The sequence below is a fragment of the Dama dama genome, chromosome 28 (genome assembly GCF_033118175.1).
Source record: "Dama dama isolate Ldn47 chromosome 28, ASM3311817v1, whole genome shotgun sequence".
Lineage (NCBI taxonomy): Eukaryota > Metazoa > Chordata > Mammalia > Artiodactyla > Cervidae > Dama > Dama dama.
In genome coordinates, this window is record NC_083708.1 from 18472654 (window position 1) to 18497615 (window position 24962).

Sequence of the window (24962 nt, forward strand, 5' to 3'; positions counted from 1 at the left end):
ACGACACCCCATAAGTAAAATGTCCATCTCCTGAACCTGGTGATGTGAATGTTTGCCCTTCCATGTCTTTTCTCCCAGAACAGTAAGAATAATGCTATTCTCCATCTACAAAGAAAATGCAGCACATAACTTAGATAGTTTTTCCTAACTGGTGATAGGCCTTTTCATTTGCCCATTCCTGAGCTGTCTAATGTGGTAGCCATTATACAACTGTGGCTTTTGAACACTTGCAATCAGGCTAGTCTAAGTCAAAATATGCTGTCAGTGTTAAATACACACTGATTTCAAAAATCAGCATGAATAACAGATTCAAAGGATACTGATTACATGTGAAAATGTTAATGTTGGATATATTAGGTTAGATAATTATTAAAAATTAATTTCACTTGGGTTCTTTTTAAACTTTTTTTAATGTGACTACTAGAAAATTTAAGATTATGTTTGTGGCTTACACTGTATCTCTATTGAACAGTACTGGCCTGGTCTCTCTCCCCTGGATCCCAAATGGTACATAATTATAGGTATAAAGAATGTGAATAAAAGTTAGGGGTATCACATGTTACAATGACAGAAAATAAAATGAACAGGCCAACATAAGGACTAAATATATGATGTCAAAATCTATAACTGGCTGCTGACTAGACATACCATGGCGATTATTTCCCAATATATACAAATATCGAATCACGACACTGTATACCTGAAACTAATATAATGTTATATGCCACCTACAACTTAATTTAAAAATCTATAACTAAAAGAATTAATCATTTATACTTTTAAGGAATCTGAGAAGTACCAATCGGTAAGAAGAGCAGCAAGAAGTCAGTCCTGCCAACTCAGATCCTATTGGTCTGATCATTTGGGAGAATCCTGATACCTGCAGTGCCTGAGCACTCACATGCTTATATTAATACATGTAAAGGATGATGATGACAATAACTGTCATTTACTGAACACTTGATTTACGTCAGTCGCATAAATAAATATTTCTCGTATAATCTTTATACTAATCCTAAAGGTATATTAGAGGGTAAACTAACTGATGAAACAAATATCCTCCAAGTGTCAGCGACTTACCAAAATAAATGTTATTTCTTGCTTACATCTCATGGGGTGGCAAAGGAGTGGCAGCAGGCTCTGTTCCAAGCTTCTTCTATCTTAAAGTTCTTGTTTCTCTTTGGTCTCTAGGGTCCTTTCCAATCAGCGGATGAAGAAAATGTACGAAGAGCACACTTGGGGGATTGTTATAGGTCAAGCAGGAAGTGGTGCATTTTATTTCCAACCAGCATTCCATTGCAAGAATTCAGGCCTGGACACATCAGTCTGCAAGAGAGGCTGAAAGTATTTATTGTGCCCAAGAATAAAAGTAAAACATTAGCAGTCCCTGCAGCAGGTACATGTTATTATCTCTGTTTTACAGATGAGGAAACTCAGTCTCAGAAAGATTCAAATAAATTCCATAAAGTCACAGATCTAGGAAAAATTCAACCACAGGTCTGTAGGACTACAAAGCCCATGCTCTTTCTAGGTAGCACTGCAGAACTCACTGGGAACTGTCACCATCTCAGTATACTTACTTCAGTGGGAGGATTAAGCAAATGGTCAGGAGCTGACAGAGGACTGAACAGTCTATCCTCTCTTACCATTACAAGAGGGCAAGGTTGAGAAAATCTGTTTAGACAGTCAAGATTTCACTTTGCATCACTAAAGAATACATCTATATGACAAGAATCCTCAACAAACAAAAAACATAGAACCAATGAGGTGGATTATTTTATTAACAAAATACCATAGCCAAATACATAAATACCTGTGATATTTCACAATGATTATAGTCTGACAGGATGAGGATGAGAAGATCAAAGAATATTCATATTTTGAAGGTTAGAATAATCTCCTATTTATCCAGAATCCGAAACCACTCAGAACACCTGAATAATCAGATTTATTTTGCAGTGCTATTGAATAATGATTTTTGCTTGCATTTGTGAGCCTAAGCCACCCCCAAGATTTTGAAGTTTCTTCTGAATTATCAAAGAGAGATTTTATTATATTGCATGCATGCTAAGTCACTTCAGTCATGTCTGACTCTTCGATACTCTATGAACTGTAGTCTATCAGGCTCCTCTGTCCATGGGATTCTCCAGGCAAGAATATTGGAGTAGGTTGCCATGCCCTCCTCCAGGGGATTTTCCCAACCCAGGGATAGAACCCATGTCTCCTGTGTCTCCTGCATTGTAGGCGGATTCTTTACCACTGAGCCACCAGGGAAGCCCTTTATTATATTAATCTTATCATTATTATAAAATAATTCATTTGAGGTTGATAATTCATGTAGACTACTTGTAGTAAATCATCCACATTGTTCAAATATTCAGAAACGTTCCATTCCTTCCTATTTCTGAACGAACAAAAACTGACTGCATTTAGGGGAAAGACTGAACATGAAGTGATTAAGAGGAAAGGGGATTATTTTCTTCATAGGCAGATGACTAGTGAGCTGGCTATGAAGTGCAGATAAAATTGCAAGGTATATACAGATATCAGTACAACAATTTGGCTATAAATGAGATAGAAATCAAAACACATCAAAAGATTACAGACAAAAAGTGTTAGAACTACGTAAGAAACCATGAGGTTCAAAGATTTGAAACTTGAAGTTTATAGGAAAGATCATATTGGGATCTAAATTACTCATACAAATGATCAAATTTCTTTTAGTGGCCATTGAATTACACAACTGGTTTGGGTGGGAAAGTCTAGAAGCAAACAGATAGGAAAGTTATCTAAAAGGATGGCAACTGTGATAGTGAAAAAAAGAGCCAATGATGTTAGTCATTTGCTATTTTGTTTCTCTATTTCTGTATTCATCACATCTCAGGATCACTTCTATATCATGTTAGTCAGTACTCCTGACTGTACTAAATCTTACGGACATGTGTCTAAGATAATATAATTTGTTTTCTTTTTCAGTTCCTTTGTCATTCTCAGAAGGTTACTTATCTAACCTTCACCCTCCTTGGGACAATCTTTCACTGTTCTCATAACATACTATATTTTCTAAGGTTAAAGTGATTTTACCATGTTTCTACAAGTCTGGAGCAAAAAAAAAAAAAAAAGAAAAAAGATTACATGTCTTTTTTTTTTTTTTTAAGATTACATGTCTTAACTCTGTACTTATTCAAACATGACTTGAGTTAAAACTTTTTCTCTTTCTGGGTGAATGGCATTTTCAGATAAGCAATTTTCCCCTGTGCTTTGTTTAGTACCATGTAAGTTTTATCCCATCAGAGTTTTATTCTATTCCCTACTACCTTACTCAGAGGTTATCCTCAAAGCCAAAGCTGTCTCAGCTCGAAAAGTGATGCAGGACTATACAAGACCACTGGAAGTTGTGTGTTTAATACTATGTGTCAAGCAGCATGCAGCACACTTTCAGATATCCCCATCGTCATCCTGTGACTCCAGTCATCTGATCTGTCAACTGGAACCTTATCCTCTCTTTGAAAAAGGCTCTCACGAGAAATTCCAAAGCTGTACAAGTCTTCTCTGAATTCTCCTCTATTATTATCAGTCAAAAGTTTTAGTTTTAGGATAACATAAAACTCAGCCAACCTACTTATGCATTAAAAAAGGCAAGGGAGATCTTATGATAAGGACACAGGAATATTTTATAGAGCTCCAGGGTGTGAATGAAGCCAGGTCTAAGAAAAATTCTATAAACATAAATTGGAATTTCATTTGGATTCTTAATCTCATCTCTATTCCTCTCTGAATGCTTTCTTTATTTCCTCTCTCTCTTCTTTCCTTTTCTCTATCCACTGACACATTGACATTTTCTGCTTCTCTACTAGAAACTACATATGAAAAATGGCAAATCTGTCTCTATCAAGTACATATATGTCGTGGTTCACCATCTGAGTGGCTGAAGTTTTAAAATTTTATGTAAATATAGATTTCTATGAATAAAAAATAAAACGTCTAACCAGCCCAGCGTGAAACAAGTGCCTATTCTGGGTCTAATCAAATACAAAGTCAAGAGGTGTGCTATTCAAGATGTTTGCTAGAGGCTCAGCATTAACTCTAGAGAACTAGGTCACTGTGAGTTGAACTTGCCTATTTTGGGTCTTATCAAGTTGTACAAAGTACAAAGTCAAGAGATCTGTTATTCAGGATGGTTGCTAGAGGCTCAGCATTGACTCTAAAGGAGAACTAGGTCATTGTGAGCTGAACTAATATACATACTCTATCATCCTGATTCATTTTCCCAGGTCTGACTGAAAATCTTTATCAGCTTTGGTTTATCCTTCTCTTTTATTTACTATATAGTTCTTTTGCCATGAACTATTCCATTCTTCTTTCAAAATTACTCCTTTATCTATCCCAACATCATTCCTACTGACTTTATCATTTTCCAAAATGACAGTTCAAAAAAAGGATAATTATTGTCAATTTGGGGCTTCCCTGACAGCTCAGTTGGTAAAGAATCTGCCGGCAATGCAGGAGACCCTGGTTCAATTCTTGGGTAGGGAAGATCTCCTGGAGAAGGGATATGCTACCCACTCCAGTATTCTTAGGCTTCCCTTGTAGCTCAGCTGGTAAAGAATCTGCCTGCAATCCAGGAGACCTGGGTTCAATCCCTGGGTTGGGAAAATCCCCTAGAGAAGGGAAAGGCCACCCACTCCAGTATTTTGCCCTGAAAAATTCCATGGACTGTATTGTAAAATTTGCACTTTTTACTAAGATAAAAACTTTTTTTCCCCTCATTTTATAGACTACTGATATTTCTGCTCTACTGGCTTGTGTTATGGACCGAATTGTGTCCCCTCACCACCCAAATTTATAGGTTGAATTGCCAACCCCCAATATTATTGTATTTAGAGATACAGTCTTTAAAGAGGAGATTGAGGTTAAATGAGGTTAGAGCTCTAATCCAATATTTGCTCATATGCGTCAGACTCTTTGTGACCCCATAGACCGTAGCCCGTTAGGCTTCTCTGTCCATGGAATTCTCCAGGCAAGAATATTGGAGTGGGTTGCCATTCCCTTCTCCAGGGGATTTCAGAACTGGCGTTCTTATAAAAAGAGAAATATCAGGGATCCTTGTGCACATAACAAAGGTCACATGAGGTCACAGTGAGAAGGTTGTCTGCAAACCAAGGAGACACCAAGCCTTCATCTTGGGTTTCTTAGCCTCCAGAGAAAAGAAATTTCTAAGCCACCCGCTCCATGGGATTTTATTATGACAGTTATGAATGATCCAAGGTTTACCTCTGTGAAATTATTCATTTTTCTTTCATTTTTTTCTGGTAAGAGCTCACTAGACATTAAGACTATTAGCTTTTTATACAAATATTTTTTCCCAATTTACCCCTCACCTTTTTATTTTGTTTCACATACTGACATTATTTTAGTGTAATCAAATTTTTCAGACCTTTCCTTATGGTTGCTGCATTTGAAATCATGCCTAGAAAGTCCTTCTCATTCCTATATTTATATTTACCCATTCTCTCTTCTATTTTTTGTCTCATCTGAATTTTATTTTTAGTGCATGTTAAGATACAGATCAATACTTCTTTCACATAGCCAACGAATTATCCCTATACCACTTACTCATTTTCCCAGTTATCTGAAACTTACTTTTAGCATACCCTAAATATTTATATGCACTTAAAACTCCTATTGCTTTTTACCTATGATGTACATTCATTCAGCGGTTCACCTTGAAGGTTATATTTTTCCACATTTATCATTAAACGAAAAGAATTCTCCGCAAGATTCACGAAACATTATTTTTGGTGACAAATTATTAAAAAAAATATAGTGGAAAGGTTTTTAAAATTAAAATACTAACATATAATTGCTTCTATCTAACAATAAACATTGAAATAAATATACACAAAACTATCCATGAACCAATGAAGGAGCTGCGGGTACTGTCTGATTTAGTTGAATCATCTTACTCATCAAAAATAAAATAATAATGATAGAGAAGAAACTACCTGAGGATTGTCGGTTGGCTTTTTCAGGCTCCTTTCAAGAGAACAGTTGTCCTTTCTTTAAAAAAAAAAAAAAAGTTATCAAAAAAAAAAAAAATCTTTTTCCTCTCGGACAGGAGGGCTATTTTTATACATCATTACTTATTGTTGGAAGAAAATCTACTTAATGTGGGTCACTGGGTTAAAGATTGTGATATTTTTTTCAAGCAAAGGGTAAAGATAAGAACTAAGCAGTGTAAGGCTCTGCCATGTCCTTGTTGAATGTGCTTTGATACCACTTGAGTTTCTCTTGTCCTTATTCAAGGCCAGAACCATTCCAGGAATTTTAGAGAAAATTCGAGACATTTGAAAAGCATGCCAAAGCTTTAGCTATTTTCATTATCCATTATTTTCTGCTTTCCATATGGCAATTACTTTATGATCACACTGCAAATGTGGAATGTATTATCAACACGGCTTTAGAGGCGATGAAACTGAGATTCGAGGAATCATAAACTTCCAAGATCAAACTGGTAAGTTCAATCCAACACAAATCTCTGGCGCTCTGCGGTGCCGTGGGGTCCACTGCGCAAGTGGAATAGTAAAGTCAGACAAAAGTAAAGACAAAGTTGGGACAATCGCAGAGCCGCAGCAGATGAGGATAAAATGAGCCATCCCGGCCTCTGAGGAAACTTCCGAGGTACGCACGGCGCGTCGCCGGCCGAGGCAGACGGACGGCGTGGAAAGGGGAGCTCACTGAGAGGGTGGCCGCATAAAAACCTCCCTCAGGTTTTCCAAGACCACAAGGTAAGCAAGTTAAAAACCACAGCGCCGCGCTCAGTCAACAACTCGTAACGGAGACGAGGCAAAATCCCCCGCAAAGCGTAACTCGCGTCCTCCACAGCTGCTCCTCGACCGCCAAACCCATCCCGACATCCTTTGCGCCGCGTCGCGCCGCGCCAGCCTTGAGGCGCTTGGACCCCTTCGGCCGCCGTCGGCTCTGAGTTGCTACGGACAACCAAGCTGCCATCGCTATGTCTTTGCAGCAGACCCCTCAGTCGCGGGTGTTCGTGGAACTGCTTCCCTGGGCTGACCGGGGCCGGGAAAACTATCTGCTCTCCGGCGGAGAGACGCTGCCGGGCCTCCGCCGCCCTCTCTCAGCACCGGCCCAAACTCCCACCCGCGAGGTTCATGTCAGTGGCACCGCGGAGGTGTCTGCGAGCCCCGACCGGGCGCAGGTGGTCGTGCGGGTGAGCAGCACCAAGGGGGCGGCGGCCGAGGCCAAGAAGAGCGTTTGCCGCCGCCTGGACTACATCACGCAGAGCCTCCGGCTGCAGGGCGTGCAGGTGAGCGCTTCGCCGGCCAGGAGCTTCCAGCCCGACCGCGAAAAGCCGGCGGCGGAGAGTAGGGGCGGGGAGGGTTTTGAGTGTCTGACAGGACACCTTTGTGTCTTCGGCCGCGTGAGGGGCCGCGAGGATCTGGCCGAGTGTATCTCTGGCCCATCCTCCTCACTTCAGTTCAGTCGCTCAGTCGTGTCCGACTCTTTGCAACCCCATGAATCGCAGCACGCCAGGCCTCCCTGTCCATCACCAATTCCCGGAGTTTACTCAAACTCATGTCCGTCGAGTCTGTGATGCCATCTCATCCTCTGTCGTCCCCTTCTCCCCCCGCCTTCAGTCTTTCCCAGCCCATCCTTCTAGGGGGAAGTAATTATCAGCTGCAGTGACTTGTAAAACAAAAGAATTAAAATTGAGTGGGGTTTTATTTGGTATCACTTGTTGCAGTAATTCGTTTTTAACCTTGAAATGACGAACTGTTAAACTTGAAACAATAAGATGTAAATGCTTGCATAAGTAGTGTGCTAGACACTGAATCATTTTTTTGTTTTTATTTTGCACCCCTCCTCCCAGCCTGGGAAAGCTTTACATGAAGTGGTTCTTCGGTATTTTTCGCAAAAAGTAATGTGGGTTGGGGCGGGATAGGGGGAATATTGTACCCATTTTCGTTTTATAAAGACTCAAAATTTTCTCCGAATTGTTTAGTTTTAGCTTAAAAAAGAAAATTAAGCCAGTATATTGTACATGCCACATATGTGAAATACTTCTTCTTACCAGAGATGATCCTGAAACAAATCTCTAAATAAATCTTGCCCTAAGCCCACTTTAAAAAAAAAAGAAGAATGAGTCTTCTTTAATTCGTACAACACCCCTGTTAAGCAGGTTTTAATATCCCCACTTTCCAGATTTAAGGAAGTTAAATAATGCTCTGAACACCCAGGGTTATATTTGAACTCCTGTATTCTCAAAACCAAAATCTAGGTTTCTTTCAACTATCCTAGGCTCCAGATAATCAGAATGAAAGAGAATTAGAAAGCACAGACTTCATAGGCTGTCTCTGATCCCTCTTATTACAGAGTAGCCTGAAGGCCAGAGCTGTGATTTGTGTCCCCCCAACACTGAGTTCTTAAAAGTGCTCTTGTTAGAAATGACACACCCTGAAAAAGCAAGTCTTTATTTTAAGGAGAAGTTTTATTTGTACTTATAAACATAGATTGCATTTATAAACATAGATGTATTTTAAAAGTCATTTTGAAAAGATGCCTCTAAATGATTTTACAGTTTAGAAGGATCTGCTGCTAATTATAAATTATGTGAATAAAATGAATTTAATATATAGAAATATATTTTCTCCCCAAAACTGCTGCCAGTGCTGCAGACATATTTGAATAATATAACTAATTCTTAAGTTTTTGCTTAAAATGTATACGAAGCTCACATAGCTGCAACTTTTAATATGTAAAACAGGATCAGTCACTACATCCAACTTAAAGTAATTACATTAAAGACTTGGTGTTCAAGACATGCAAAGGTCAGTAAGCTCCAGATTATCTCTGCTGATGGAGGGAAGCAGTGGTAAATAATTTGTTCAGTAGAAAATGCAAATAAAATCATTTATATTACATTTTGGGTGAATTTAATGGGTCTTCACAAAATCTTTATTCATTTTAAACTTTAAAATCTGTGTTTATAAGCATCACTCCCCTGATTAAAAGGCCCCTCATATTCCAAACTCTTTCACTTAATAGATGGAGCTTAACTCTGTCATTTCCTGTCGTCTCCTCCCCTCATAGACTGACTTCCCTTTTTTTTTTCCTTTAAAAACCAGCCCAAGTTCACTTCTTGAGCACTTTTTTCCTACACTACTCCCTGCATACCATACTCCATTCACCACCCTTAATAAAATGTATCACTTTATATTATAATTACTGCTTTCCTTGTCTCTCCTCCATATTCTAAACCTCTCCAGAGTGGAGATCATTTTGTCTCTTGTTTGCTTTGTATTGGTGGGTTATGTTTCGTACTCCTCACATAATGTGTACTTAGAAAATGATTTTTAATAAACTTCAGCTATCATATAGATCATATATAATTTTATGGTTATATATAGTTTCACCTGTGACGGCATGACCTCATTTTGAGTGTTTTCATGGAAAAATGTTTTAAAGTTCCAAGCAATATTTACTCATTCAACCATAAAATACTTATTAAACATCCCTGATCACTGCATTTTTAATAAAACACTTATTAAACATTCCCTATTACTGTTCCTATTTTTCTGTTATCTTTTCTTTAAACTTTAAAAATTAAGAGAACTTTAACTTTAGAGATTTAGAGAACTTTAGAGATTTAACTTTAGAGAACTTTAAAAATCAAGATTATCAATAACTATCTCTCATATATTGCAAAAATTTTCCCAATTTCTTATTTGCCATGTAACCTGTTTACAGTATTAAACATTAAAAATTTTAAAAATTTATTTAAATTCTCTTAATAGTAAAATTTTTCATGATATTTTTGAGTCTTCTAGTAAATCACTTAAACTCTTCGAAGTTTTATTTTCTTCATAAGGAAAGCTTCTCATAAGGAGATTAAAGCTAAGTGATAAGAGTTTTTTAAATCCCCAAATTTGTAAGAACTAATGTAATCTGTTTTTATTGTTTTCTTGTTCTGCTTCATATGTTGGTTAAAGTACTATTGTTTTTATTGTTTTTCACTTCAAATAAACATTTCTCCCGCAAAAAAAAAAAAGTTTTCTGACTTTGGTGTAATGCTTATTGGGTCCTTCGCAAGCCTGAAGCTATATAACTATTAACTAATATTTCCTGGACTTTTTAGGGACCCTTTATAGTACATTAAATATTTACTACATTTGGAATTTATTTTGGTATAAGGAAAAGGGTTTTGTTTTCTCCTAAATGGGTAAGTTGCTGTACTTACCCATTTAGAAGAAAACATCTATTGAAACCATTTATTAAAGTCTATCTTTCCCTTACTGGATGTGCAAGACTCTAACTCAAGTGCCCTTAAAAATAAAAATTACTGCTTTATTCGATTTTATGGTTGATTCAATAATAAGAAAACAGATAGCTCAATTAAAAGCACAAAATACCTGACCATATACTTCACCAAAGAATATATACAGATGGCAAGTAAACACATGAAAAGATCCTCCACATCATTTGTCATTAAAGAAATGCAAATTAAAACCACAATTTGATACCATTATGCATGTATTAGATTGACTAAAATCCAATATCACTGATGATAGCAAATGCTGGCAAAGATGTGGAACAGCAGAAATTTTCATTCATTGCTGGTGAGACTGCAAAGTGGTTTGGCCACTTTGAAAGACAGTCTTACAGCTTCTTACAAAGTTAGACTTACTATAGGAACCATTAACCCACAAGAGAATCAAAGACTTACGTTCACATATAAATTTGCACAAGAATATTTATAGCAGGTTTATTCATAACTCACTAAAACTTTAAAACTTGGAACAGCCAAGATGTTTTCAACAGCAGAATGGATAACTGTTACATCCATGCATTGGAAAATTACTCAGCAATAAAGAGGTGCAAGCTATTCACAGAATAACATGAGCAAATCTTAAATATTATAAGCTAAAAAAACAGATTCAAAAGGTTTACATTCTATGATCCATTCATGTGACATTCTGGAAAAGGGAAAACTATAGGGACATAAATTGGTGGACAGGTTGTTTGATGGCAAAGTGGTTAACTATAAAGGAGGTGCACAGAGAAACTTTTCAAGGGGAAAAAATTATTCTGTGTGGTACTAGGGTGGTGAATACACTTGTCAAAACCCATAAAACTGTAAATCACAAAAAGGGGACACTAATTATGCAAATTTTAAAAAAAACCACAGATCAATTCCAGGACAGAACCCAGACTGTGACAAATGAACTTAAGTCTGTTACAAATGAATGACATAATTGCACTGAACATGGAGACAGAAGGTGAGCAGAGTATCCTAAGTAAGTTTGGAAAATTATATTTTACTAGGAACTAATGATAAAGATGAAAGATACATAAACTCTGTACTCTAGTTAGTAAATGTTACAAGGTTTACAGTTCTGAAACTGCTTTATATGTATAGTAGGCTTGAAAAATAGGTGGTTGGTGGATGAGGGGAATCAGGTTTCTGACTACTGGAGAGGAAATTATAGATAAGAAAGGAAGGTTAGAATGAACTCTGTGGTTCTTAATTAGAGTTAGAAACATCAGTATGAACTCATCTTTAGCTTAGTATATATCAGATGGATAGATACAGAAACAATTGTGGATATATGTGTATATGTCACAAAGAGTTGGACAAGACTGAGCGACTGAACTGAACTGATATGTACCATAGAATAAAAAAATGATAACATCAGAAAAACCTGAAACTGAGGTATATGGAACTCTATACTTGGCAACTTTTCTGTAGATTTTAAATTTTTCTAAAGTAGAAGTGATTAAAAGGTTACAGAACAGCATATAGAGTATAATTTGATTTATAAAAAATTCTATACATAGATCTATAAATTTTTATGTGCATGGATAGATGATTTAATTAAATGTTTACTGAAATATTAACATAAGGGGTTTGGAGACTATTCTTTCTCTAGTATTAGATATTCATTAATTAGTGTATATTATTTTTATAAAAACTATAATGTTAAGTGAAACAATAAAAGATACTTTCTTTTCTGCTATCTTTCCTAAAATTATTTCTCTAATAATTTTTCCGTCAGAAGTCTTATATATATTTATCAAGTGAAGTGGGGGAAAACTGAAAAAAGACATCTAAGAAAATAGAAGATATGTTTACATGTCATAAAAGAATACTAAATGACAAATGTTTTATGTATCAAGTTTCATGTTTTCAACTTTAAGCAATGTATACAGCATTGGTTTAGTTTATATTTATCAATACTGTAGTTTTCTACAATGAATAATTATTACCATAAGATGATAATATCACAAAAATGAAGTAATATTTTCATTGAAACTGACATCAGAGCTATAATTGGAACTTAAGTTCAGATTTTCAGGTTAAAACTTTTTAGAATTTTCTAGGTCTATAAATGGCTTGAAATTAGTGTATATCTTAAAATTCATGTGCATCTAAATCCTTTACCAAATAACATAATTAAGTGATTGAGCATCATCATCTTTATTTAGCATGTATTTTTTTTTTTTAGCATGTATTTTTAAAGATACAAACATTTATAAACTATAAGTTCTGCCTATCCCCAAGAGTGGGAGTAGGTCAAGAATTCATTTCACTAAATTTTAAAACCCTTTTGAAACATAAATAAGAAGTTCAACTTTTTTATCAGAATTATATACCCTGTACTTACCCAGAGAATAAAAAAGCATTAATGTTACTTTTCTAAGAACAGGCTGGCTTAGGTCCAATATTTCAGGAAATGTTTACATCATGATGGTATTGCATCTCTGTTTGCCGAGTGCCTTCTCTGTCAAGCATTTTATTCACAACTTTTCATTAAATCCTCAAGTCAGTTCCATGTGATCTCGGAGGTAATAGCAGTTAGTGGCAGCTTGAAGCAAGATCTTAGTTTCCTGCCTGGGAATCAAACCTGGGCTGGCTGGATGAAAACCAGGAATCCTAACCACTAGACCACTAGGGGCTAGAGGCAGAGCCCTGGCCCTTGACCTCTTTGAAAAAAGAATTTTACTAAGAGACCAAGGTTGTAAAACAGGCAGAGATTATTAGAAGCACCATACGTGTGAAAGAGCACAAGGAAAAGCAGTTTATTTAGGACAGAAGCAAATCAGAGCTACACACTCGGAGAAGAGTTAGGGCATCTTTGCTAAAGGTGTGGTCTGAATTGCTAAAATAGGGGCCTTCTTCCAGGTCTTTGTTTTCCTCTAACCAATTATCTTGCATGTTGCCCACATCTGATCTGACTCAGGGCCCTGTCCAATGTGCGCATGAATCTTTTGGCCAAGATGATTCCAGCACAAGGGTCTCTGAGGGGTTGGCAAAACATATTATGGGTTAGCACCCCCTTCCTTTTTGACCCCCTAGGAACTTTTCTGCACATGTAGTCAGGGAGGTCTCTTTTCCCTGAAGAATGAAAGATGTGGTCATCTTTTTACTCCAGCAGGGCTTAGTTCCTCTCTGCTCCTGCCGTTATCTTTTCCCCTGAAATTTTGGGGGAGGGAGAGACGAGGTCCAATTGCTCAGCCTGACAAACTCCAATGGCTCAGCCTGGGGCCCATCTACCTACTACCTCACATGCAGTGTAACACAATTTTATAAGTGTGGAAACTATGTCTCAAACAGTTGAGTAACTTGCCCAAAGTTGCAATACTGTATGTGTTAAGTAAATTAGTATTATTTGTGAGTTAAACATTTTATAAACTCTAACATCCCTACAACATTCAGAATGTTTTAGGTACAAATAATGCTTCATATATATATCATCCTAAGTTCATGCTTTTTGAACTAGCTAATGTAAAAATTACAAGTGGAATGACAATTATGATGAAATATCAGCAAATATTTGTAGGTTTCTGAATTTATGTTTTTTAAGGAAAGTTTTAAAGCCAGTTCTTTTCACATATTTTGTTATTCTGATTTTAATAAGTACAGGTTTATACTTTATGTTTTAGAGTAATTGCATTTAGTAGCCAAACATTTAGTAATCATATTCTTGTACTTTCTGTTTCAGTCAGAAAATGTAACTGTGACAAAAGATTTTAAAAGGCTAGAAAATGCTTATCACATGGAAGCAGAGGTATGTATTATCTTCAGAAATAATTGGAAACAGCATGACTTTGTGGGGACAATTTGCATTTAATTTTATTCTTGAAAGTCAAGTACAGGAGAAATACTTCTCATGGTGTTGATTAAAGATCATTTTTCTCAAAATCATTTTTGGTTTTACATATATGGGTGAGATTTAAGAGAAATTGTTTTGAAATGGAATAAAAATAGCAAGAGGGACGTAGCATTTAATTGCCACCTGAATAAAATTTTGGTAATGTTATCATGTAGTCAACAGGAGGAAACACTACAGAGGAAAAATTTCTTCTCCTCAGATAAATAGCAAATTAATAGTCATAGCATCAAGGATTGAAAGGCTTCAACATTCTTTTGTTTCACAAGACAATTTTATTTTGTGTTAAGATTTAAAAATAAAAACTACTCAACCTTTGCACAAATTGAAAAAATTGTTTATTTTTTTACACACAATTAATGAAAATATTTAGTTCCTACAACTGTTGAGCTTTTTACTTCCCTTCAAAGATTTTATGATCAGGACTTTATGAAGTCAGAGTATGTTATAAGTAGTTACAGCTAAGTTAGAAGACTGCTGTCTCTTTTTGTCTCCAAACTTCTTGGAGTATGTGCTTAGTCATACTGCTTCCTTGCCACAGGAAACAAACAAGAGTTGGATTAGAATGGAATCTTGTTAATCCAATCAGAGAAACTTTGCCTTTAGAGATGGAAAATACCTCAAGAAATCACCTAGTCCTACCTTCAGGCAGATAATATATTATTTTTCCTAGATTTAAGGGTGTGGCTTTAGACTAAGATAGTTTAGGCTCAGACTTTTTAAAGATCATATTACAAGAATTAGAATGGAACTTAGAATCCTGGCTTCTTATCTCTTGAGTTAGTAATTATCATACTATACTGTTGTCCTTATATTTACTTGAGTAAATTTGTAATTTTTTCACTTAAAATTTAACTATCTAAAGGAATTTTAAAAATACTTATAATGATTTTGGGCTTCCCTGTTGGCTCAGCAATAAAGAATCCACCTGCAATGCAGGAGACGTCGTAGGCACCTCAGGTTCAATTCCTGGCTCGGGAAGATCCCCTGGAGAAGGAAATGGCAACCCACTCCAGTATTCTTGCCTGGGAAATCCAATGGACAGAGTAGCCTGACAGACTACAGTCCACGGGGTTGCAAAGAGTCCGGACGTGACTTAGTGACTAAACAACAATGATGATGATGTTAGGGCTCCACCTAGGAAATGTTGAAGTAACACCTTGGCTTTGCAATTCCATTATCTGTCTCTCCACTTCTCATGTTGTTTTCTTGTTACAGTTTCTGTGTTGGAGAGATTTTAAAAGCCTGGGACACAATAAGCATTCAATAAAAGTCTATTAAATACGAAAAGTAGTATAATCAGTTTTCCCTCTCCTTTTCCTTGCACGTTTCCATGTTTCAGGTGTTTTCCATACATTATCTTCTCTAATCTTTTTTCAACTCTTCATTTTTGTTGTGAAATATTTTATACATGGTTTGTGGTTTTAGTTGCTAAGTCGTGTCCGTGTCCGACTCTTGCGACCCCATGGACTGTAGCCCGCCAGGCTCCTCTGTCCTTGGGATTCTCCAGGCAAGAATACTGGAGTGGGTTGCCATTTCCTTCTCCAATGTATAAATCGTATTTATATTTGATTTATGCATTTAAGTCATATTTCTCCTATCTTATATTTCCCCTATGTTCAGCAAAAATATTGTTCAAAATCAAAGGCCAATTATAGACTTTTTCAGAAAGGTGAAAGAATTCATTACCATAGACCTTCAATCCAAGGAATGTTAAATGGAAGGTGGGTAGGTGGAAGAGAATGGTACTAGAAAGGAATAGGAATCTACACGGAGGAATGAAGAACACTGAAAATGGTAACTACCTAGGTAGATATGATATTTTTCTTATATCTCTATAACTCTACACCTATATAAAAATAATTGTTTAAACAAAAATGATAATGATGAACTTTAGGGATTATAACATATGTAAAAGTAAAACATATAACAGCAATAGCATGAAGGGAGAAATATAATATCTAAAGTTTCTTCTGTGTGAAATGGTGTATCTCCTGAAGGTAGATTTCGATAAATCAAACATGTATATACTGTAAACTCCAAACTTGTTACTAAGGTAACAAGTTACAGTAAAGAAACCAATGAAGGATACTAAACAGAATAATAAAAAAAAATAGTCAATCTCCTCCAAAAAAGGCAGAAAATGGGGAGAGGGGAATGAAGAAAATATGAGACAAATAGAAAATCAGTAGCAAGATCAAAAGTTTAAATATAACCATATGAATAATCACATTAAATACAGATAATGTAAGGGGCTTCCCCAATGGCTCAGTAAAGAACCTGCCTGCCAATGCAGGAGACATAAGAGAGAAAGGTTTGATCCCAGGGTCAGGAAGATCCCCTGGAGGAGAGCATAGCAAGCCACTCCAGTATTCTTGCCTAGAATGTGGACAGAGGAGTCTGGCAGGCTACAGTCCATAGCATCACAGAGAGTCGGACACAAGTGTAAGTGACTTACACACACACACATGTATGCTCATGCATATTACTTATATATATACTTACATATGGTAATATGGTAATATACATATGGTATATGTATGGGCTTCTTAGGTGGTGCTAGTGATAAAGAACCCACCTGCCAATGCAGAAGACATAAGAGATGTGCGTTTGATCCCTAGATCAGGAAGATCCCCTGGAGGAAGGCACAGCAACCCACTCCATTATTTTTGCCTGGAGAATCCCACAGACAGAGGAGCCTGGCAGGCCTTGGTCCATGGGGTCATAAAGAGTCAGACACAACTGAAGCGACTTAGCACGCACACATGTGATGTAAAAGTGAGAGGAATGATTAATGATACAAGAGATGGGGTGGAATACTTAGGATTATTTTGTTATTATAAGGTTATTATATTATTATACAACCCATGAAGTGGTATAGTGTTATTTAAAGTGGACTTGGATTAGTTGTAAATATGTATTATGTACTTTAGGGAAACCACTGATAAAAGCTTGAAAAATACAACTGATATGCTAAGAAAGGAGAAGAAAAAAGGAACCATGAAATGCTCAGTTAAAATCACAAAATGCAGAAGACAGAAAAAAGAACAAGGGAAACAAATAGAAAACAGTAGAGAATATGGTGGATATTAATCCAGCTATATCAGTAATGCTTTGAACATCAGTGGTCTAAATGCAGCAATTAAAAGACAGATTGTCACAGTTGATCAAAAAACACCACCCAACTATATGTTATCTATGAGAAATCTGTTTTAAATATAAAGACATATATAAATTAAATCCATGGAGAAAAATTAATGATGCTAACACTAATAAAAAGAAAGCAAGAGTCACTATTGTAATTGTAGACAGAGCAGACTTCATAATAGGGAGTTATCTAGGATACAGAAGGGTATCATGTAATGATACAGGGCAGTTTTCCAAGAAACATAACAATCCATGGGGACTTGCCTGGTGGTCCAGTGGTTAAGACTCTGTGCTTCCAGGGCAGGGGGTGCAGGTTTGATTCCTGGTCAGGGAACTAAGATCCCACATGCCACATAGTGGCACAGCCAAAAAATAATAACAGTCCTTAATATGTATTCTCCTGAGTGTCAAACTACATCAGGCAAAAACTAATAGAACCTCTAGGAGAAATAGGTGAGTCCACTATCATAGTTGGAGTCTCCAACTTCCTTTATCAAAAAGGGGCAGATTCAGGGACTTCCCTGGTGGTTCAGTGGTTAAGAGTCTCCCTGGCCATGCAGGGGACATGGGTTTAGTCCCTGGTCAGGGAACTAAGACCCCACATGCCATGGAGCAACTAAGCCTGTGGGCCACAACTAGATAGACTATACACCACACAAGAAATGCCACATGATGCAATGAAGACCCTGCATGCAGCAACTAAGACCTGATGCAGCCAAATAAATTTTCTTTTTTAAAAAAAGGAAAGTCACTTTAAAAAGAAGGGGCAGATTCCGCAGGCATAAAATGTAGTTAAATTCAACAATACCATCAATTGACTGGATATAATGTACATCTACAGGCCTTCTCAGGTAGTTCAGTTGGTAAAGATCTACCTGCCAAGCAGGAGACATGGGTTCCATCGATCCCTGGGTCAAGAAGATCTCCTGGAGAAGGAAATGGCAACTCACTCCAGTAGTTGTGTAGAAAATCTCATGGACAGAGGAGCCATGGGTTCACAAAGAGTCAGACACAACTTAGTGACTAAAAAAGAACAACAAAATGGAAATCTATAAATTACTTCCCCCAAAACAGAATTCTTCTCAAGCTCTCATGGAACATTCACCAAGATAGCACACATTTGGAGTTTGGGTCTTTCAAGAACAAGCCACCCATTCTCAATACTTGGCTCTGCAGTAAACCTTTCTCTGCTCCCCTCCCCCCTAAAATACATTCTAGGCCAAACCTTATCCCTTAACAAATTTAAAAGTATAGATAATATGATGTCTGCTCTCTGATCACAATGGAATTAAACTAGAAATAAGTAACAGAAACATAATTGGAAAATCCCCAAATATGTGGAGATAAACAACACAATTCTAAATGACATGTGGATCAATGAAGAAATCCCAAGAGAAATTTTAAAATATTTAGAACTAAATGAAAATACAATCTATCAAAAACTATGAGATGCAGCAAAAGCAGGGCTTCGAGAGAAATTTTAGCATTGAATGCATATAGTAAAAAGAAGAAAAATCTGAAATAAAGAAGCTTCTGCCTTAAGAAACTAGAAAAGAGAGCAAATTAATCCAAAGTAAGTATTGAAACCAGACAGAACATCAGTCTTCCATGGATAACATTTATGATGAAAGGCAACTGTTCTATATTGTATAAGATGACTCTTTGCTACTCCAGCCTGTACTTCAGTATCTGTACGTTATTGTTTTACATAATTTATATAAAGTGCTTCAGTACCTGTACCTTATTGTTTTACATATTGAGCTTGTGTAAAGTTTCCTTAGGAAAAAGGTTTAGTTTGCTTCCATAGAATGTTTTAAGACTACAGTTTTCAAGTATTGCTGAATATATAAGAACTGCTTCCACACAGTTAAAGGCAGATGGCATAATGAAATAGATGAGCTTTTGCATATAGATCTGAAAATAACTATTGGATGAAGAAGCATACCTCACTGACAGCAGTGAAGCATGAAGTAATTACCGCTAATCAGGAAGCTGGCTAACGTCTAAAGAGATGTCTAAAGAGTCACGAAACATTTATCAGGCTAAGAATTTAGCCAAATAATAAAGTTGAAGGGGAAACCCCCCAATTCTGTTTCATAAAAAGTTCCTGACTGATTTTAAATGAAGTTTAAAATGTTCAAGTCAACATTAAACAAATTACAAAATTCATAAGCAAAAATAAATTCAGTAACAAAATTTGGTTTTAAGTACCAAGTAGGCCTTTCTTATCTGTTCCATACTATAAAATGACTTCACTGTAATCTGTCTTTACTTTTTTTTAACTCACATTTAGAAAAAAATTTGAAATCATGCATCAAACATGAAAATAACTTCAACTGTTATTTCGTTTACAGGTCTGCATTACATTTACTGAATTCGGAAAAATGCAAAATATCTGTAACTTTCTTGTTGAAAAGCTAGATAGCTCTGTTGTCATCAGCCAACCCCAGTTCTATCACATGCCAGGTTCTGTTGAGAACCTTCGGTAAGTTAAGCACATCTTTAAATGAATTATCAACTAATTAAACAAAACTGTTCCATCCTACAGTTTGTTCAATGTCTTACTAATAATCTCTGCATTTAATTCCTAAGACGACAAGCCTGCCTTGCTGCTGTAGAAAACGCATGGCGCAAAGCTCAAGAAGTCTGTAACCTTGTTGGCCAAACTCTAGGAAAACCTTTAATAATCAAGGAAGAAGAAACGAAAGAATGGGAAGGCCAAACAGATCATCCCCAGTCATCCAGACTTTCAAGTTCATTAACTGTACAACAAAAAATCAAAAGTGCAACAATGCATGCTGCTTCCAAAGTATTTATAACTTTTGAAGTAAAGGGGAGAGAGAAGAAAAAAAAACACATCTAAAATTCTGACCAAAATATATTGTGTTTGTATCTTTTTTGTCTATTTTTATACTTTTTATAATATTTGCTTTTGTCCTAAAAATAAATATTGTATATAATAAAGTGTTTCACCCCCAAGTCTGTCAATCCTTGAATATAGTTCCACAGAATACTTATGTTTACTTTCTGTTTTCAAAAACTTATTACGGGAAATATTCTGGAAATAAATGTGTTATATACACTTGTATACAGACAGTTCACATAAGTGCATGTGTAAATAAGTTTATATTTCTACTCTGGAAAGAAATGTTGACACAGTTATTAGCATGATTCTTAACATTCATTTTTAGAAAGAACAATGGGCTTCTCTGGTAGCTCAGTAAAGAATCCGCCTATAATGCAGGAGACCTAGGTTCGATTTCTGGGTTGGAAAGATCCCCTGGAGAAGGGTATGGCAACCACTCCAGTATTCTTGCCTGGAGAATCCCATGGACAGAGGAGCCTGGTGGGCTACAGTCCATGGGGTCACAAAGAGTCAGACACAACTGAGTAACTAGCACTTTCACATTCACACCTTCACAGCATTCATTCTTAGAAAGAACAATGAGCAATACATAACTTTAGATAAAAGGATAATGATGTATACTAAGAAAATGTTCTGATGCCAGAAATAAAAGGTAATATATGAACCAGACTCCACCAGGCCTCCTTTGATTATACCAGCATTCTCCAGTACAAATAGAATGCAATCCATGTATGTAATTTAAAATTTCTTAATAGGTATATTTTTTAAAAAGTAAAAAATAAACAGTTGAAACTAATTTTAATACTTGATTTAACCTAGCATATCCGAAATATCATTTCAGCATGTAACTATTTTCTAAATAATGGGTATTTTATATTCTTTTTTATTGTTTTCAAAATCCAGTGTGTATTTTATAGCACATCTCAATTCATATGCTGTATTTTCATCACAAATACTTGATCTGTATATAATTTTTTTTAAATATAGGCAGAAAAAAAAAATAGATTCACATACCCATGTTGTTCCAGATATGCTTAAAAGATCTAGTAACTGGATCAAGTTTCAGTTTTTAATTTAAAAAAAATTTTTTTAATTTTAACATTCAGATCCTTAGTTGCACTAGCCACATTTCAGGGACCTGAAAGCCATAAGTAGGTAATGGCTACCATGTTGGACAGCGCAGAGCCATACACTGAGATGATCCTCAAGGCTATCTCAGCAAGTACGTCACTGCTATTGCAATGTACACTGTCTAAAGTGTATCTACAGAAAACAAGTCTGTCGTGTTGCACAGGCTTATCATTCCCCACCACACAGTTAGGCCCTAGGGTGTTTTCTCCAATATTTATTGACACTCGTATGCCAATATTTCTTTCCTATAACATTTCAGTATGCAGTTTCCATCCCCACCCACTCTAAGTGGCACTAAAAACCACTTCTCCATCTCTTCTGTAGTATCCTTAGTGGGAGGCAATATGGAAGCTAAGAAGAAGAACTTCAGAATCTGACGCTGCTATTTTACAATCCTGATTTTACCACTTGGGTGTAAGCTTCTTTAGAATGGAGATCTTGTCTTTCTCATTCACAGCTGCATTCTCAGTCTCCGCACAGTGACAGGGCCAACACAGAGTAGGTTCTCAAATACCTGCTGAGCACATAAGCCGGTTACTAAAAACTCAGCAAGTCACTTTAATTAAGCTTCTCTTTCTTCACCAGTGAAATGAAGCTAATACCTATCCTGCGGTGTTACTATAAGGATTACAGTTGATAAATATAAGACAGTAAAGAATAATGCCTAGCACATATCAGTCATTTGGTAAATGGTAGCCACTCTATCAACTGCATTCTTTGATTAATGTCAACCCAAGTAAAAGCTGCCTTTTCCAAGTCTTCCATTAAGATGAATTTTTAAATAGTCATGTTAAAAATAAACATATCAGAAAATCAGTTTAAGGTATGTTGAATTTTTCTTTCCAAAAACAAGTTAAATAAATTATATGTAAGTATTTATTTATCCACTTGAGTAAAAATGTACAACTGAGTCTACATCAAGAAAAAATTTGTTCATAGTAAAATTTAATCACGGAGTGATTTTTCTTAACCATGGCTACATTACCTTTTTGGTTCCATATATGGTAAAGAAGGTTTTCTTTTTTTTTTCATCAGGAAAGATTTTTTTTCTCTTTTTTTTTTTTTTTTAGAAGGTTTTCAACTTAGCAAGAAATATCATTACCTAAAAACTAATTTTAAGTTAGCATGCATTTTTTAGGATTCACAGGCATTTTTACAGATAATGCTTCCAAAAAAAATCCTGTAAAATGGGCAGTCCTACAATTGTATACAGTATGTAAGAGCAGAGATCCTTCAATGATTGGACTGGTTTATGTATGACCTGTGCACTTTAAGAGTATCAAATTTAGTTGTCAGTTTAATTTCTGACACGTAGCAGATACTGGAATCTCACAATGAATTATTCAGGGGATCTATGCCACAAAGCCTACTAGAATAACCTATACTGAACTTAATGCTTTACTTCCTTTTAAAGAAAATCAAGAAAGCAAAAAATTATAATTGCTATTTTCTGAAAGATTTCTTTCTAATTAGAATATTTGAAACAGACCTGATGCTGAAGCTGAAACTCCAATACTTTGGTCACCTGATGCGAAGAACTGACTCATTTGAAAAGACCCTGATGCTGGGAAAGATTGAAGGCAGGAGGAGAAGGGGACGACAGAGGATGAGATGGTTGGATGGCAACATTGACTCGATGGACGGACTTGAGTTTGAGTAAGCTCCGGGAGCTGGCGATGGACAGGGAAGCCTGGCGTGCTGCAGTCCATAGGGTCACAAAGAGCTGGACATGACTGAGCGACTGAACTGAACTGAACTGAAACAGACCCACCCACTATGTTCCAAGCTCCTTTTTAGAAGGAAATCCTATTAAAATAAGGTTTCTGAATATTACTGATAAAATAGGACTCCATTCAGCTACAAACTAAAAATTACATTTTTTAAACTTTATTTTAATTGAAGGATAATTGCTTTACAGTATTGTGTTGGTTTCTGCCATAGGTGTACATATGTGCCCCCTCCGGACCCTCCCTCCCACATCCCTCCGCGCCCCACCCTTCAAAGTTGTTACAGAGCCCTGGTTGTAGTTCCTCAAGTCATAAAGCAAATTTCCAGTGTCTAAGATTACATTTTTTGGTGGTAGCAATTTACCTGACTTTTATCAGTATTCTTATTTGACAGTTAACTTGAGTTCAGTGTAAATAAACAAGATCTGCAAAAATATTTTTTAACCTAAGATTCTGTACCTCATATTCCATAAGTATTGTTAGGTCCTCTTTGGAAATGTAGGCTTAGGATACCCCAATTCTGTCAGACTTGATGAGAATTTGATAGTGAGGAATTCTCACTAGCCTAAAAAAAAGAATGAATTATTAGGTCAAAAATGGGAGTTAACACATTATCTACAGTACAGAATTATCTGGGAGACAAATGCTTCATTATTCATTCCAGAAAAAACTACATAAATTAGTTTAATCAAAATAACAAGCGTTTATTATTTTATTCATATTATATTTGCAGCCAAATAGTTTCTGATAGCTGTAATCTGTTGTGGCCTAAATCTCTTAATCATATTCGATTATGTTAAAAGACTAGAATTCACAGTGGCTAATGCAAGTCAAACATTTTTCTCAGGGTGAGATAATAGACACTTTTCAAGAGGGATTATTTGTAGTATTTTATTAAAAGAAGAATATTCTTTTAAAACCCATTAAGGAATTCCCTGGTAGCTCAGCTGGTAAAGAATCTGCCTGGAATGCAGGAAGACCCCGGTTCTATTCCGGGGTCAGGAAGAACCCCTGGAGAAGAAATAGACTACCCACTCCAGTATATTCCAGCTTCTCTCGTGGCTCAGACGGTAAAGAATCCACCTGCAGTGTGGGAGACCTGGGTTTGATCCCTAAATAGGAAGATCCCCTGGAGGAGGGCATGGCGACCCACTCCAGTATTCTGGCCTGGAGAATCCTCATGGACAGAGGAACCCGGTGGACTGTAGTCCATGGAGTTGCGAAGAGTCAGGCAGGACGGAGCACTGCACAGCACATAACCTTTAAGCAGGAGAGCATTATGTTGAGTCACTCTCTGGAGCTCTGGCTTCAACGTCCCAACCAACAAGTAGTCCCAGATAGCCATGTCACTTGTGGATGATCACCAGTCCCACCTCAACATGAACAAATGCTGGTTCTGGACTTCAGATGCAAGGTGGTTCTGTTATAACAGTTAAAAGGCAGAAAAGACTAACCAAAAATATATTTGCTACACAGAGTTTAAGATCTATCAGGGCTTCATAATGCTTGGTACAATTAATAAGACAAATTAGTGAACCAAAAGCTAAAATTACTTTCCACACTAAAAGATTAAAAGCCTAGGTGGCAGAAGAAAGTACAAATCTACCTGAAACAAGGTAGTGATCCCCAAATTAAAAATAAATCCTCCAAATATCATATTACGATCTGGTGGTGGGGCAGGGGTATGCATATGTGTGTGTCCCCATTTTTTAAAATATAGAGGTTCTTTGCTCCTTCCCTTCTACAAATGATTTTGAACCAAAGAGTCAAAAGCAAGTAAATAGTTCCAATACTTCCCAACATAAAAATTTACACTGATCACATTGAAAGTGAAAGTGAAGTCTCTCAGTCATGTCCAATTCTTTGCGACCCCATGGACTGTAGCCTACCAGGCCTCTCTGT

General features: G+C 36.4%; 1 protein-coding gene and 1 long non-coding RNA gene across 2 annotated transcripts in view; one reads left to right on the plus strand and one right to left on the minus strand.

The window, feature by feature from the left end:
• Positions 1 to 6887, minus strand: part of LOC133048019 (uncharacterized) — a 31464-nt gene extending 24577 nt beyond the window's left edge. The window contains exons 1-2 of the long non-coding RNA XR_009690937.1: positions 6006 to 6887; positions 1081 to 1326 (exon numbers count right to left, since the gene is read on the minus strand). This is a non-coding gene — a long non-coding RNA (uncharacterized LOC133048019). The remainder of the gene's footprint in view (positions 1 to 1080; positions 1327 to 6005) is intronic.
• Positions 6888 to 6953: 66 nt separating this feature from the next.
• On the plus strand, positions 6954 to 20576 carry IRAK1BP1 (interleukin 1 receptor associated kinase 1 binding protein 1). Its single transcript, XM_061131745.1, has 4 exons — positions 6954 to 7327; positions 14022 to 14087; positions 19691 to 19821; positions 19929 to 20576. Exons 1-4 carry the CDS (start codon positions 7016 to 7018, stop codon positions 20197 to 20199), a joined length of 780 nt encoding a protein of 259 aa, XP_060987728.1. The 5' UTR covers positions 6954 to 7015; the 3' UTR covers positions 20200 to 20576.
• The last annotated feature ends 4386 nt before the right edge of the window (positions 20577 to 24962 follow it).

Bases quoted from the DNA above. Each gene is read 5' to 3' on its own strand.
- IRAK1BP1 (XM_061131745.1), top strand. From the start codon at position 7,016: ATGTCTTTGCAGCAGACCCCTCAGTCGCGGGTGTTCGTGGAACTGCTT. The intron at 14,088-19,690 runs GTATGTATTATC...TTTCGTTTACAG, and splicing joins CTTATCACATGGAAGCAGAG to GTCTGCATTACATTTACTGA. The intron at 19,822-19,928 runs GTAAGTTAAGCA...TTAATTCCTAAG, and splicing joins GGTTCTGTTGAGAACCTTCG to ACGACAAGCCTGCCTTGCTG.